Raw genomic sequence first — 13988 nt, forward strand, 5'->3', positions numbered from 1 at the left:
TTGCTGTGCAATATTCCAGCTATATGGCTGGCGGTCTGTAAATAATCCAGTCTGGACCAGACAATCCAGTGATCAACAGTATGATCATCGATCTACGAAATTGAGGATACGATGACATGTGTCAGCAAGTCAGCGACCCTGACAATCCGATCCGTTATGGGATCATGGGTTGCTGAAGGTCAATTCTAACCCGGATCCTCACGGGTTTTATTTGACCGAAGATAGATGAGTGTTGGTTGAAAGGTCCAGTCTAACACTGTCTTGACACTGCTAACTTTAGACACTCCCAGCTGTTAGGATTAAGGAGTGAGTTTTACGCCGCTTAATGGACAGCATTTCTGTTGTTGTGTTTCTCATCGCCCGACCAACCCTTCTAATTTTATTGCCGACCTCCCCAAAATGTTTTTCATTCCAACACCGCCGACTTGAACCTAAACAACTAGGCGCCTCAGCATAAAATGCTTATCTACACAAAATGTTTTAATCGCTCCTGCCACAAGTCAAAGAACACGAAATTGTAATAAAATTACAATAAATGAGAAGCAAGAACATTATTATTCAGATAATTTTGTCTTTGTTAATGTTTTCTTAGTTTTTTTCCCTGAACCGGTGACCCATGTTCAGAATTTGGTGGCTACGTGAAACTACATAAAAAGAAAGATACCATGAGCAATGTTCTAGCAATATCACGGCATGGGACACCAGAAATCTGCTTCACACATTTAACGTTTCGTTTTGTTCTGCCAATATGGTAAATCCCATTTAATACGACCAGTGAAACACAATGCATTCATGATGGTTGGGGGCGGTGGGGTAGCCTAGTGGTTAAAGCTTTGGCTCGTCACGCCGAGACCAGGGTTGAATCCCCACATGGGTACAATGTGTGAAGCCCATTTCTGGTGTCCCCGCAGTGATATTGCTGGAATATTGCTAAAAGCGTAAAGCAAACTCAGTCATCATAATGGGTGGGATCATTGTCACTGGAGCGTACCTGCCCGTTACCATCTATAAGTTGATGCTTTGTTAAAAACTGGGAAACGGATGATAATAACATCAAAGTCAAAACAATTCGGTTATGGCGGCTACTAATTCAAGAGTCGTCTGTCGTTTCTGATCACGGGATCCGACCAAACAACAAGCGAGACAACTAAAATAACACCTATGGCGACTTTTCTAAAACTTTCCGTTCCGTGCTGTTTTGAGATGGAATACAGTCGAATGCCGAATATATCTATACAATCTAAGATAGACCATATTCAAAGGAAATACCCTCTTGAAAATAAGTCTTTTAATCTAAAATACCTCTCACTCGTACTTGCTGAAGTTTCTTCCTAATTCCACCCTCGAGGCCAACTTATATATAACAGATTCTAGAAGAAAACATCAAGCGAACGTAAAACGGTACATCTATGCTTTCTGAGCAAAAAATGCCAACATTGGATGTCAGGATTTCGCAAGATGACCCTTAGTCTCCATCCTCTTGTAAAAGAAATACAATTAGAATTCCACTGGTTTGCTGCTCTGAGTTCGAAAAAGCGAGTGTGTGAGTGAGTTAATATTTATCGTCACATCGGCAATATTTCAGCCATATCGTGACGAGAACACTTTTATTATATTTAACATCAATAAAGTTAGAAATTAGAAGCCTGTTGACGAAGAACAGTAAAACTACTAGTGTATCACAGATATCCATATAAAACTAGCAATTAAATCTAAAATATTTAACTATACATGACAATACAATATAAAAACAGGCTATAGATTGCCAAGAACTGAAGGTAGATCACCATACTAGGGACCATGGGGACTTACGGTACATTTGCTTCCTGCGTGGCCCTAGCTGGATTAACATCATCCGTTCAGCCGTTAGCAATTTAGACACATGTAGCCATACATTTAAAAAGACACATATTCTACGATTAAAACTAGTGGAGAGTTTGAATTTACTTTGAATGTTTGCGGAAGGAGGACCGAAAAAAGAGAGCGAATCCTGCCCAATCAATGTTTGTAAAGCTGGTCAACTCTTCACCTAAAACAATCGGGAACGTTTGGTACAAGTCATAATGGGTAGCTGCATCATACATCATTTTTGTCACTGATGCATCAAATTTTGAAATGTGGTCAACAATTTTAAACCATAAAAATATTGGAAGCTTTACTGAAACCTTGAATGTTTTTATCTTGATCAAAGAACACCAAACGCTATAACTGATGCATGCAACATTGCTCGACTATTGGAGAGATGAAATCTTCCTTTTTGTTATACAGCCTTGTGGAGAGTTTTTGTCACTCAGGGGCCTTTGCATAGATCTAAATATGAAACAGTTGAGGCTGTGTCACTATTTTATTTCAAGTTATTTCTAATGTATTCAAGTTCAAGTGGGCACATCAATGGAAGGGAATATAGGCTATTTGATGGTTATTGAACGATATTAGATGATCCATATACCTGAATGGCTAGTTAACCTTCTTGGCCAGATTACCTTGATCTTCGGTAACCCAGGCTTGTCGTAAGAGGCGACTAACGGGATCGGGTGGTCAGGCTCGCTGACATGGTTGACACATGCCATCGGTTCCCAATTGCGCAGATCGATGCTCATGTTGTTGATCACTGGATTGTCTGGTCCAGACTCGATTATTTACAGACAGCCGCCAAAAAGCTGGAATATTGCTGAGTGCGGCGTAAAACTAAACTCACTCACTCACACGGGGGTGAGCATGTCTCGTTTAATGAGCCGTCCAAGGTGATGCTACTCACTTCTAGTATATCTATCTGCAAATGATGTGCGACTGATATGACTATGTTGAAACAATAGTTAAGAATACAAACCACTGCCACTTTTACTCAGTTATAGAAGTTGATGGAGAGAATCCGTATGTAAGAACTGCTATGTAATAAAAAAATTGTGAAAAAGAATTATCAAGTTAATTCAACTAACGTGACTGAAATACGGATGTCTCTGTATGGTTTGTCTGTGAATACACTACTTTGGGGCAGTACAGCACACCTTGTCACTAGAAACTTTATTGAATAACCACCGTAAAGCGTTCACTGTGTAAATTAGAGGTCGACATGAAATCGTTCACTATGATGTTCTTTAATCGTTCACTAACTGTTTGATGGTGATGGTCTTTCGAGGATGAAAGCTCGAAAACGGTACAAAACTAAGCATTCAAATTTGGCACAAAGATATTTCGATAATTACTCTAAATGTTGGTGTATTCTGTTTTTGGTTCGTATATGTTGATGCATCTGTACGGAAACTTAGCCGAAGCTAGACATTGTTTTGCAGGCTCATGGGCTTGTATAATGACGGAATGGAAATATATTTGGTATGATTACGCACATTTGTCTTCTATTTTACAGCATGAAGGTTGGGGACAATGTGACATATACAAATATAGATATTGACAATTTTCCTACACCTAAAAAGTAAAACCTGCTCACCTCTCGCGTGATAAATTGTTCACTTTTATGCTATAAAATATTTTCTGCCGTTCACCGCCCCTACGGCGTGAGCATGGTGATCTACCTTCAGTTGTTGGCAATAAATAGCCCATTTTTACATTGTATACATAGTCCAAAATAGTTGTCTACATTTAAAGATATATGCTAGCTGTTTTAATCCATTTTATGATAATTTAGTCATTTTACTGTCCTTCGTTGACAGGGTTTTAGATTATGTGTATTTATCATGAATATAGAATTTGTTTTAGTCACGATATGTGACTTTTTTGCCGGTGTGACTTTAAATCTTAACTCACTCACTCATTCAAAGATTTTACGTAATGATATTTGCGTGTACGAATGTAATGGTTATGCTATTTGAGGCCTTGTCAGTGAATACATGTTCCTGATCTTGTACTGTATTGATGTATTGACACTTACACTTCCCGGTATCCTGTATCTAAACTTCAATCGGAACTTGCTGATGTAAGGGCCATCAGTTCATTCTACACCTATTATGTAGATAAGACACATATAATTGTAGTGAGTGAGTGAGTTTACTATTACGCCGCACTCAGCAATATTCCAGCTATATGGCGGCGGTCTGCAAATAATCGAGTCCGGACTCCGGACAGGAGAATCGCTTAGTATTTTACTGTCCTTCGATGACGGAGTTTTATCTTCTAAATTTATTGATTTTAATATTGATATAAATTAACTTGTTCTCGTCACGATATGGCTGAGATATTGCCGATGTGACGCTAAATATTAACTACCTCACTCACTCAGAACAGTTTGAATAATATGTACACTTTTCAGCAATAAATTATATTCCCTGCTTAATATTGAAGACAATGGTTGATAATTTGTCAGTGGTTACTACTTTCAATATATTCATATGTGAATTGTTATTAATACACATTATTAGTCTTTTTCTCTCTCAAATTGCAATGGGTAATGACTCTAAGAATCTATTTAATGCATTAGCAAAGTGTAAATAACTCATCTTCTATCTATCTGATATCTGAATATCAGTTGTTTGGAAAACTTACTATTTAACCTAATTATTTTATACAATTATACCATGAAAAATATACGAATAGATGTTTCCCATTTTTTTTGTTCATTTGGTTTTCATACGATGTCGTCCTATAATATACCTTAAAAAACAAAAGTGGTGAACTATATTTTTTCTCAACAGTTTTGTTAATTCTTTCCAACCGAAAATACCTGGCGTCAGTTATGCTGCTGAGGTAACAATATATTTAAAGGGAAAATGTTATAATTTGATGTCAACAGGGCACTGGAAACTATTTTACCTTTCTATTTTTCACTGGGTTTCTGAGAAATGGTATAATATGTTATTAGTCTACAGAACCTTCCATGCTTGTTGCTGTTTGCTGAGATGTCAGGAAATAAAATTTCCTCTACCATTATGAAACAAGAAATGCCAAGAACAGTTTTCTTTGAATATATAAATGTCACACCTTGAACAATGTTTCGTTCAGGTGTTGAAAGTGTTTAATACTTTGCGAAATAAAAATTGAGATCTGAACAAACTAGCCCCAAACAGGACAGCCAAATATCATTATGCAATATATTGCGGATCTCAATTTAGGGAAATAAAACCTACTTGCACCCGGTGCAACCTTTAGGTGATAACCTTGTTGCACGATACAAAACCCCCCTGCTCAATATAATTACATACTGCCGCCAGTTACCTGGGATATTGCTAAGTAGGACGTTCGAAAACAACCAGCAGATGAGTCAGACTTTCAGGTCAACAGAACATCTGTGAAAAGATCATCCAGAATTAGGAACTCTGCGAAAATGACTCCAGCATAGTCACCGCCTCTGAGCGTATGGCTGTATCTGTATAACAGGAGTCACTTTAAATAAGAAACGTTTGTTCGGATTCTTCAGGAGGGCAGACTGAAGTAGAGAACGTAAATTCTATTTGTGCTTCAGCAGGACGGTGCACGACTCTTTTCGTCGAAAGCTTTAACAAAACAGTGGTTGACAAAAAAGATGCAGAGATAATGATATATTCTACGGTTAGGATAAAATTGTTTAACAAACGATCATAGATTGAAATCGCTATTACTGGTTTGTATTACAATGGGGTAAGCGCAGTAGTTGGAACAGTGAAACAAATGCAGGTGCGGTACGTGAAGAGCGTTAACTTAGAACAACCCTTGTCGTTCTTGGTGTTTCATTTGATGTGCATACTTGCTTGTAATACAAACCAATAATATGCGATATTGAAATATGATCGTTTGTTAAACAACTTTATCTAAGTTGAATAAACTTCTGAAATTTCAATGTTCACTTGGCAAGGTAAAATTACGAGGATTCGCAGTCTTAATTTCACTTTATATGTTTTACTTTTTGGTTTTAATTGAAATTCATCGGTACGTTTTCGTTGCAAACAGACTATAGTCTGAATAACATAGGACATATTAAAGATCGCCACTAGAAATGTAACTAGCATGATAATCATAAACACATGGCTGTAAAAAACAAATTGTAACGTCGCCAGTTCACAGTTAATTCATAAAAAAGTTAAATATTTATTTTTTGAATTCTGTAATTCCTTTATGTGTATGAAGATCTGTTTGCCAACGAATTCTTGTCCGGTGCTATACATGAAGGTGTAGTTAGCTGGAATCGCTGGAACGCCTGTAAGACCATATAAGGAGTCTTGAAATAGCTGTGTACTACTAGGACCTGATGTATGTTTTTTGCTCTAAACAACTGAAATTGGGTACTGACCATTCGTCATGATCTGAAGTCTTTTGGTCTTGGTTAGAGTGAGTGAGTGAGTTTAGTTTACGCCGTTTTTAGCAATATTCCAGCAATACACGGGGTACACCAGAAATGGGATTCACACATTGTACCATGTGAGGAATAGGAGCCGGGTCTTCATCGTGACGAGCGAACGCTTTAACCACTAGGCTACCCTGCCACCCTTTGGTCTTATTTGGGAATGGCAAGGGTCACTGCACTGTTAAATAAGGGTATCAGCTGTTGGGTTAGTGTACATCCTACACTACAGTGTGTATGCTAACACCACCCCCACCCCCAAATAGATATCAAGAATTATTTGAGTGGGCTTTTTTGTTGTGAAGACACTACAAATTTGATCAAATATCCCTTAAATATTCTTCTGTATATTGCTAATCTTGGTTTCAAGCGTTAGGCCTCCTTGAAGTCATCAGGTAAAGGGTTTGGGTTCCCTAGCACTGCAATACCAGTGACTGCACACGCTGAATCTGACGTCAAATTCGTAATGACGTCACAGATATGGTTAAGTGAGTGAGTGAGTTTTTACGCCGCTTTAAGCGATATTTCTGCAATATCACGGTGGTCGACACCTAATATGGGCTTCACATATTGTACCCATGTGGAGAATCGAACCCTTTTCTTCGGCGTGACGTGCGAATGCTTTAACCACTAGACTACCCCATCGGCCCAGTAGGTTACTCAATGTAGTGCTAAACTTGACCAGTGTACCTGCTGGTGGGAATTAGCACAAATAAAGAAAGTGGACTGTAACTGACTTGAATCAAATTTGCCGGGGCTGCCAAGTTTTCAGAGCAAAGTCAACCTTTAAGACGAAAGGTTTGTTGTGCAAGGGAATGAGGAAGTCAATGAGGTTGTGAACTGCGTGAAATGTTAATATATGAAGATATATAACACAGAGTATATATTGTTAATAGTTTATTATGCTTAAAAAGCATAGGTACAATAAAATTACCGGCAGATGCCTTACGTGATATCGACAGGGTGCAAAGAACACGCAGGCAAAGCCATCTCTGACGGCCGTACGAAATGGGATGTATCTACAAACAGCTCACATGGGTTAGTAAAGTGCACCATCACCATATTCACACTTACAGCACGCATCACTTGAGTGTTTTGAACATATATGAATTCACAATGCATTATAGACTCAATTTTCATAATTGTCCAATTCCCCAAATGCAATAATTTATAATTAAATTTGATTGCAATACGTGCTGTCTTTGCATTGCCTCTACATAAACTATCAATGCATATTTCAACAGGTGCACCTATTAAAAGCTTCGCAACATAGGCGCTAGAAAGAAAAAATACAAAATCTGTCAACTTTGAAAATACGAATGTAAATCCTGCATTTTAGTTTCGGACAATGGATACCTTTCGCCGCCATTAGCTGCTCGGAGTTTAATTGCATGTCTGCGCTCAACAGATCAAACCTGGGCACAACATAGGTATTAACACTTCAAGTTAACGGTTAACAAGCCAATGAATGCAACTTGTAAACAACGTGCCAATTATGAGATCATTCGAATAACAACACAGAAATGACTTGTAACACATACATTGGGTGTAGGGAAAAAGATTCGACTACCAAATTTGGAGTAAAGTTTTTCAGATGTTCAGTGAAACGTTGAGATATATATTCATGAAGACACGTATTATGCAACTGCGGAAAGATCGTGGAAGAAAGGTTTAAGAAGAAATGACATCACTTTCTCTGAGGCAATGTCCAAGTGAACCAACCACCATTTTACAAGCGTCCCTTTTCCCAAGTCTCGGGGCTGTTTGTTACCCTAGGCGAAACTGCCATTGCAAGGAGAGAGATTCTATGAGAGGGCATCTTCAATTTAGCAAATCTCCACATGAACGACCCTAGTGATGAGGATGAAGACGTGTCCCGCTGCTTCTTGAAGGTAATCCATTGTGGTAACAATTCCGTATAATTGTTTCCTGGAGGAGTTTCTTGGTACTTTCACTATGGCGCTTCCCAAACACTGATCACAAAGAAGGTTTTGTTTTAAATTGTGCCTCAATGAACCCATAGTGAGGCTGATGTCACGCTGTACCTTAAATATTTTTAATTAAAATTTGTAATTGTCCGTCAATCAAGACAGTAATCGTAATGGCAACACCAAGAACGTGTTTGTGGTGTATTTGTCTGAATCAGAGTTACCTCCCATACATCTATTCTACATATGATATGCTGCCTAAACACGACTGTATTTCTCTTTAAATGCATAAGGCTAGATGAAAACAATATCATATAAAGGTAAATATTATGAAAAATAGTTTGCAAAAAGTATATAAGATGTGTTCTTTGAAAATCTTTAATATATTACAAACAGATCTGATACACCAAGACAGGCCTGAGATACAATGAAAGCAGAGTTATCTACCCTTTTTAAACAAAGAATTTGAATCCATTGATGTACAAGGGTACATTGTGTGAATGGTCAGTTTCACAACCAGAATATAACCATCCAATCGATACAGTAGCACCACATAAAGCATTGAACTGAAAGACGTAAACACAAGCGCTGTTAGATTATTTTCATACGCTTTTCTAAACTTCAAAAAAACATTTTTTTTAAAACTATTCAACATAAAAATTGTTCAAGAGAGTATTGTCATAAATATGGTTGATATACAAGCATGAAAATTAAATACGTCCACAATGATACTAAAAAATGTGATATTAACATACATTTTTTAAAAACAGTTCTGGACTGAAACAATTGAAATCTTTAGCTATATTCTAAGTCAATATAAACAGCGGATAGGTGGCTTGGGCTGTCAACGCCCACAGATTAGACCGGTGCGCCCTCTGGTGGCGTGACATGGCAGTGCTTGGGGACGTTTAGGAGTAGTTGGTCTTCTGGATGTGGCAGGCCTTCTCCTACAAAAAATGCATTGGAGAGAATTTCAAAGGGCGGAATGAACATAAGTTTCGACATTGACTAAGGGGTAACGAGGAAATAGCAAAAAGGTTCCCATTGTGGTTGATAATGTCCCTATATATATGTGTATGATATAGAGGTAATATAATTTACAAAACACCGTTGTGTCGAACTTTGATGTGTCGAACCTACGGTTGTGTCGAAGTGAAAAGCAATTCCTCATTTAGACTTTTAGTGGGTGTGTCAAACTTAGGATAACTCGAAGTATTTGCTATGTGTCCTTCACCTTTCAAGCAAAGATGCTTTACTGAAGGTGTAAGCAGCGTCGATGAGTTATCTCATTACCCAATTATCGTAATATCGTTCATACTGTCAACCACTCGTTTACGTACCTCGTTCTTGTTATTGAGGAGGGTGGTGGTGATGTTGGAGCCGGTTCCCCAGGAGTCGGCGTCGCGGAACACCAGGTCGTTCAAGCCGGCACTCGTCGAGGATCCTTTGGCCCAGATCTGCAAGAAAACGTAGCACTGTTAAATATATACTGGTTATATAACATGATGTTGACATGGTAACAACGTAAACAGGTGCAATTAGGTCATAAATGTTCGGTCATGAATAGATCGCTCTCTTTTTAATATTCATTCAAATAGAAGGTAAATTCATTGCACAGTATAAATCTCAGTAAAACTAATGTTTTCTCTATGAACGTACAATATTTGTGATTCTTTTGAGGAAGGCAGCTATATTGGTTATAATAATAATAAAAAAAATAGCAGGATAAGGTATCCAAAAATATATGGATTACCAGGCAGTGTAAAACTAAGGATAAGAAAAAAAAATCTTCATTCCCGGCACGTCACGCTGACAAATAGGGCTTGTAAGTCTTGCGAGGCGGTACTTCCGGTACTAAGCTGGTTGCCGGCTCCCTTTACGCGCGCCAACTTGCGACATGCGAGACTGGGCCCAGCTTACTTTCGGTACCAGATTTCCGGTGTCAAGCGTATATTCAAGAACCAGTTCTGATTCCAAATTGCGCGACCGCCAAATATGACTTTACTAGAACGGACCAAGTGCTTGGCTGTCACAACTGTTGACAGTCGTAATGGTTGGCTAATTTGGGGATGGTTAGATCGGACATTTGTTATTCCTGCAAGGGTTATCGGTTCCTTGAAAACGTTTGTCACCGGAAGTACTAATGTCTCGCGAAGTGCCGTGACCTACATACGGGCCCTATTCCATATGGTTACAGTCAGCAGAAAGAGGACCTTTTTTAACCACATAGTGGATGTTGTCAACAGCAACAGACGTTACCAACGCGGCCCTCACCTTGACCTGTTTCCCGGCCTTCAGTGAATAGTTTCTGAAGGTGTATGACAGTTTTCTCTTGGAGTCCAAGTCCCTCTCAAGTCTGTAGCTGTCGAGGTCGACATCCTGCAAAACCCCCAAAACATTTCGGTATTTTGCTTCATAAAAATGCTCCCAAAGGTATTCATGGTCCCAAACATTTTCGTTTTGACAGGTAATGGTAACCCGTCAACTACATTTTTTACAAATGGGCTAGGATGCTTACTGGCGACATCAGAATATCATATACCCCTTATTTCCACAATGCATTTTTATGAATATGTGCAACAAGTCTTGGCATATCTTCTGTAGTAGTACTTGTTTTAAATGAAACATTTATTTGTACTCAAAATCTCTTCATACGTCTTTTGCATTGGTAAAATCTGGTATGAAACATTCACTCCTTTTTCAAACTTATCGACTCCAAAATCATGACATCTGAAATGATGGCAAATTTATAGGAGACAGTTAGTTGGAACACAGAAAGTTTGTATTTACCCTGCGTGATGTTCCTGACGATGTGTTCTCGAGGACGATGAACTTGCCCTCAGGGTCTACGGAGGCGACTACGACTGGTCCAGTGGAGGTGCGCTGATACGTCGTCTTGGCCGACACTTCACCTCGCATCATCTTCATCGACACTTGGGATGCATCTCCTGGTAACGACAACGTCCACAATGTAGTCAGATGGTTAACGTTAACCCCCAAAAAACCCAACGGAAAACAAATCATCTTATAATATAACCTTTTTATCATTAATGTACATGCAACAAAAATACATTTTAAAATCAAACATAACTTAATTGCTTTATGTTATCATATATGGTTACAATTCATTTAATTTATTCTTTATACTTGTTTTACTTTAAAACATAGCTTTTATGTTGTACGTCACAGAATAATTAATTGACAAAACAATTATGAATAAATGGTTAGGTCAATGCAATACTCACCAAAGTATATCTATAACTATCCTTGTTAAAATGCGAGATTGTAAATATAGTTGCTGTGATTAATGTTTAACATGAATAAATGGTTAATAAAACCCATAACTGTTTCATTAATAAACAAGAGGAAGGAATATATCAATGGGTTCATTGTAAGGGTTAGGTAGGTAGCAGGCTTGGGATGATTTGGGAGAAAGTTGGAAAATGTGTTGAAGATTTTGACATTTCTCCCACCTTTTAATGCGCTAAGGAGTCACAGTCTGATTTTTGAATAGAGCTTTAAAGGACCAGAATACTCTTGGAAATGAAATACCTTCCAAGATATGGTCATTGTGTTATACATGTGTTAAATTCTCCAAAGAGCATGCGTTACCAACATGATACTTTTAACAAAGTGTACTTGCGAACAATGAAGATATGATATGCTACCTTGATGCCATGTATGACACTTCATTCTCACCCAGACGAATACCACCATACCAGCAAATGACAAATTTAACTAGGACGTGTTTCTTCATACAGCAGGGCTCTGTATCGCTTAAAAGAAGAAAAGAACCTACTGATACTGAGTCTAGAAGCCATATACAATCGAGACATCGAGAGTTCGAGACATCGATAGTTCGAGATATTGAGAGTTCGAGATATCGAGAATTCGAGTTGACGAGATGTCACTACAGCAGCTATAGCGTATATACTATTAAAGAAGTTAACACCTTCTTTCCATTTGACTAAAGTTAACCTGTCATGCTATCACAGAATAACGGACACCCGGTGTTTTACATGGAATGACAGATTAACTATAATCATAGGAAACAAATCGGGTTCCTTATCTTCTTTTGAGTAGTATAGTCGAGATGTCATTTGTTTGTATGGTGTCCATGTTCGTTCATCGTATCGATAAATCGATAAATCGCTGTTAGAAACGGTGTTTCTAAGAGCGTCTCATCGTCATCCCTCTGTGAAATAACGCTTATGTTAGATGTGTTAGTTTATTTGAATCGCTGCTTACAGAAGCTCCCTAGATCGCAGCAATCTACGGGGTTATTGCCATGGAAACCATATCGACAACAAGGAGTTAACTCAGACGTTACAGGCGAAGTTGTATTTTTAATGATGTTATCACCGGATCTACTAAATCTAAGGAGAGAAGAAGAAGAAGAAGATGATGATGATACAGCGATCGAATGGCAGTGTATGAGAAAATTGTGCCATTGGTTTTCAGTAGTCACTAACCATACGTGCGACACATGTCCGAGGAATAATGTGATATTCTTAATCGTAATGTGCCACAAAAGGCGATGTAAAATAAACAAAATCCAAAACGGGTGATGAGGAGGGTAGAAGTGATGCAAAAATGTAAAGATTTTCCTTGAGTATTATAAGAATAATGGTACATCACAGATGAGTTATGCATATGAGCTCAATAGAGCTTATCACAACGAAGCATATAACAATAAACACATCGACTAGCTATAACATATGATCAGCTATCATACACCACGATAAATACTACTAACGTCTTTCATTAAGCGAGAAGGTGGCAAGAGGTACATATTCCGCTAGGGCTTCTGAGATCATGAAACTGACAGGGAAAAATTGGCACATTAGAAAAAAATGCTGGCTTCATTAGAAGCAAAAGCAAAGTCTCTAGGAACTTCTACTTGGTGGATAAATTGGAAGCAAGATATCAAGAAATGCCCATGCACAGTTATCTATCCCACAATCCTTAGATTAGACATGCGTAAAGGACGTTTCCGTTTGTTAGTTGCGCATAAGCGCATGTTAATCTTCCTCCAGCGGTTCTCTAATACGCACCCCCAACTTCAAATTGTCCAGACTGGGCAGCGTTGATATAGTCTACGAGTCGGGAAGAACTATCACTTTGAACGTTCATAACTTGCTCGACGACTTGCCGTAAACCGACTCTGTGAGACAAAGGTCAAAAGTCAATGGTCAAAAGTCAACGATATGTCAGTATTAGAAGAGGAATGTTTGTTAGTACTGTGGGCACAGCGTCACACTGGGACACGACTCGTGGTTTGGTTTTACGACGACACGGTCTGCTCACTACCAGATTTCTCTTCCTCCATTTTGGTTTTAACCTCTTCCTCCTTCCCTGATTGGCCTGCTGACTGGCTCGACATAGAACTAGCACTGGAAAAAAAATCCATCTTTCCAAGCTTGGAAATGTCTTGGAAAGATGATGTTTCCAAGACATTTCCAATTTTGGAAAGATGATGTTTCCAAGACTTTCCAATTTTGGAAAGATGATGTTTCCAAAAATTTCCAATCTTGGAAATATCCGCAAGGGGAGATAACTGGTGGGTGATGGTAAATTATTGTTCTGCATGGGCTAATTGGAATAGTGGCATGGGGCGGCATGAGTGTTTCATGGGGTCGTTAAGGCGACTGGCGGTAGTCTTTGATGTTTGGTGTTGTTTTAGTAATGATTGTTTAAGGGGTTAACGAAAGGATTATCGACTTGACTAGTCGAAATTGCAGTGGTGAACACATTTTAAATGTTCAATGTTTTGGGTGAAAAGTGAATTT

The 13988-nt window shown here is 38.5% G+C and overlaps 1 protein-coding gene across 1 annotated transcript; it reads right to left on the minus strand.

Annotated features, from left to right (window-relative positions):
- Window positions 1-7155: 7155 nt before the first annotated feature.
- On the minus strand, window positions 7156-13586 carry LOC124274274 (70 kDa neurofilament protein-like). Its single transcript, XM_046709614.1, has 5 exons — window positions 13254-13586; window positions 10990-11147; window positions 10474-10578; window positions 9540-9656; window positions 7156-9146 (listed from the first exon to the last, which is right to left on the minus strand). The coding sequence occupies exons 1-5, from the start codon at window positions 13330-13332 to the stop codon at window positions 9108-9110; spliced, it is 498 nt and encodes a 165-aa protein (XP_046565570.1). The 5' UTR covers window positions 13333-13586; the 3' UTR covers window positions 7156-9107.
- Between the last annotated feature and the right edge of the window lie 402 nt (window positions 13587-13988).

The sequence above is a fragment of the Haliotis rubra genome, unplaced genomic scaffold (assembly GCF_003918875.1).
Source record: "Haliotis rubra isolate DU_JTF1 unplaced genomic scaffold, ASM391887v1 Scf1899, whole genome shotgun sequence".
Classification (NCBI taxonomy): Eukaryota; Metazoa; Mollusca; class Gastropoda; order Lepetellida; family Haliotidae; genus Haliotis; species Haliotis rubra.

Excerpts from the sequence above, each read along its gene's own strand:
- LOC124274274 (XM_046709614.1), bottom strand. The coding sequence starts at position 13,332 with ATGAACGTTCAAAGTGATAGTTCTTCCCGACTCGTAGACTATATCAAC. Across the intron at positions 10,579-10,989 it reads CGTCAGGAACATCACGCAGG|GATGTCGACCTCGACAGCTA; the intron begins GTAAATACAAAC and ends GGGGTTTTGCAG. Across the intron at positions 9,657-10,473 it reads AGGCCGGGAAACAGGTCAAG|ATCTGGGCCAAAGGATCCTC; the intron begins GTGAGGGCCGCG and ends GTTTTCTTGCAG.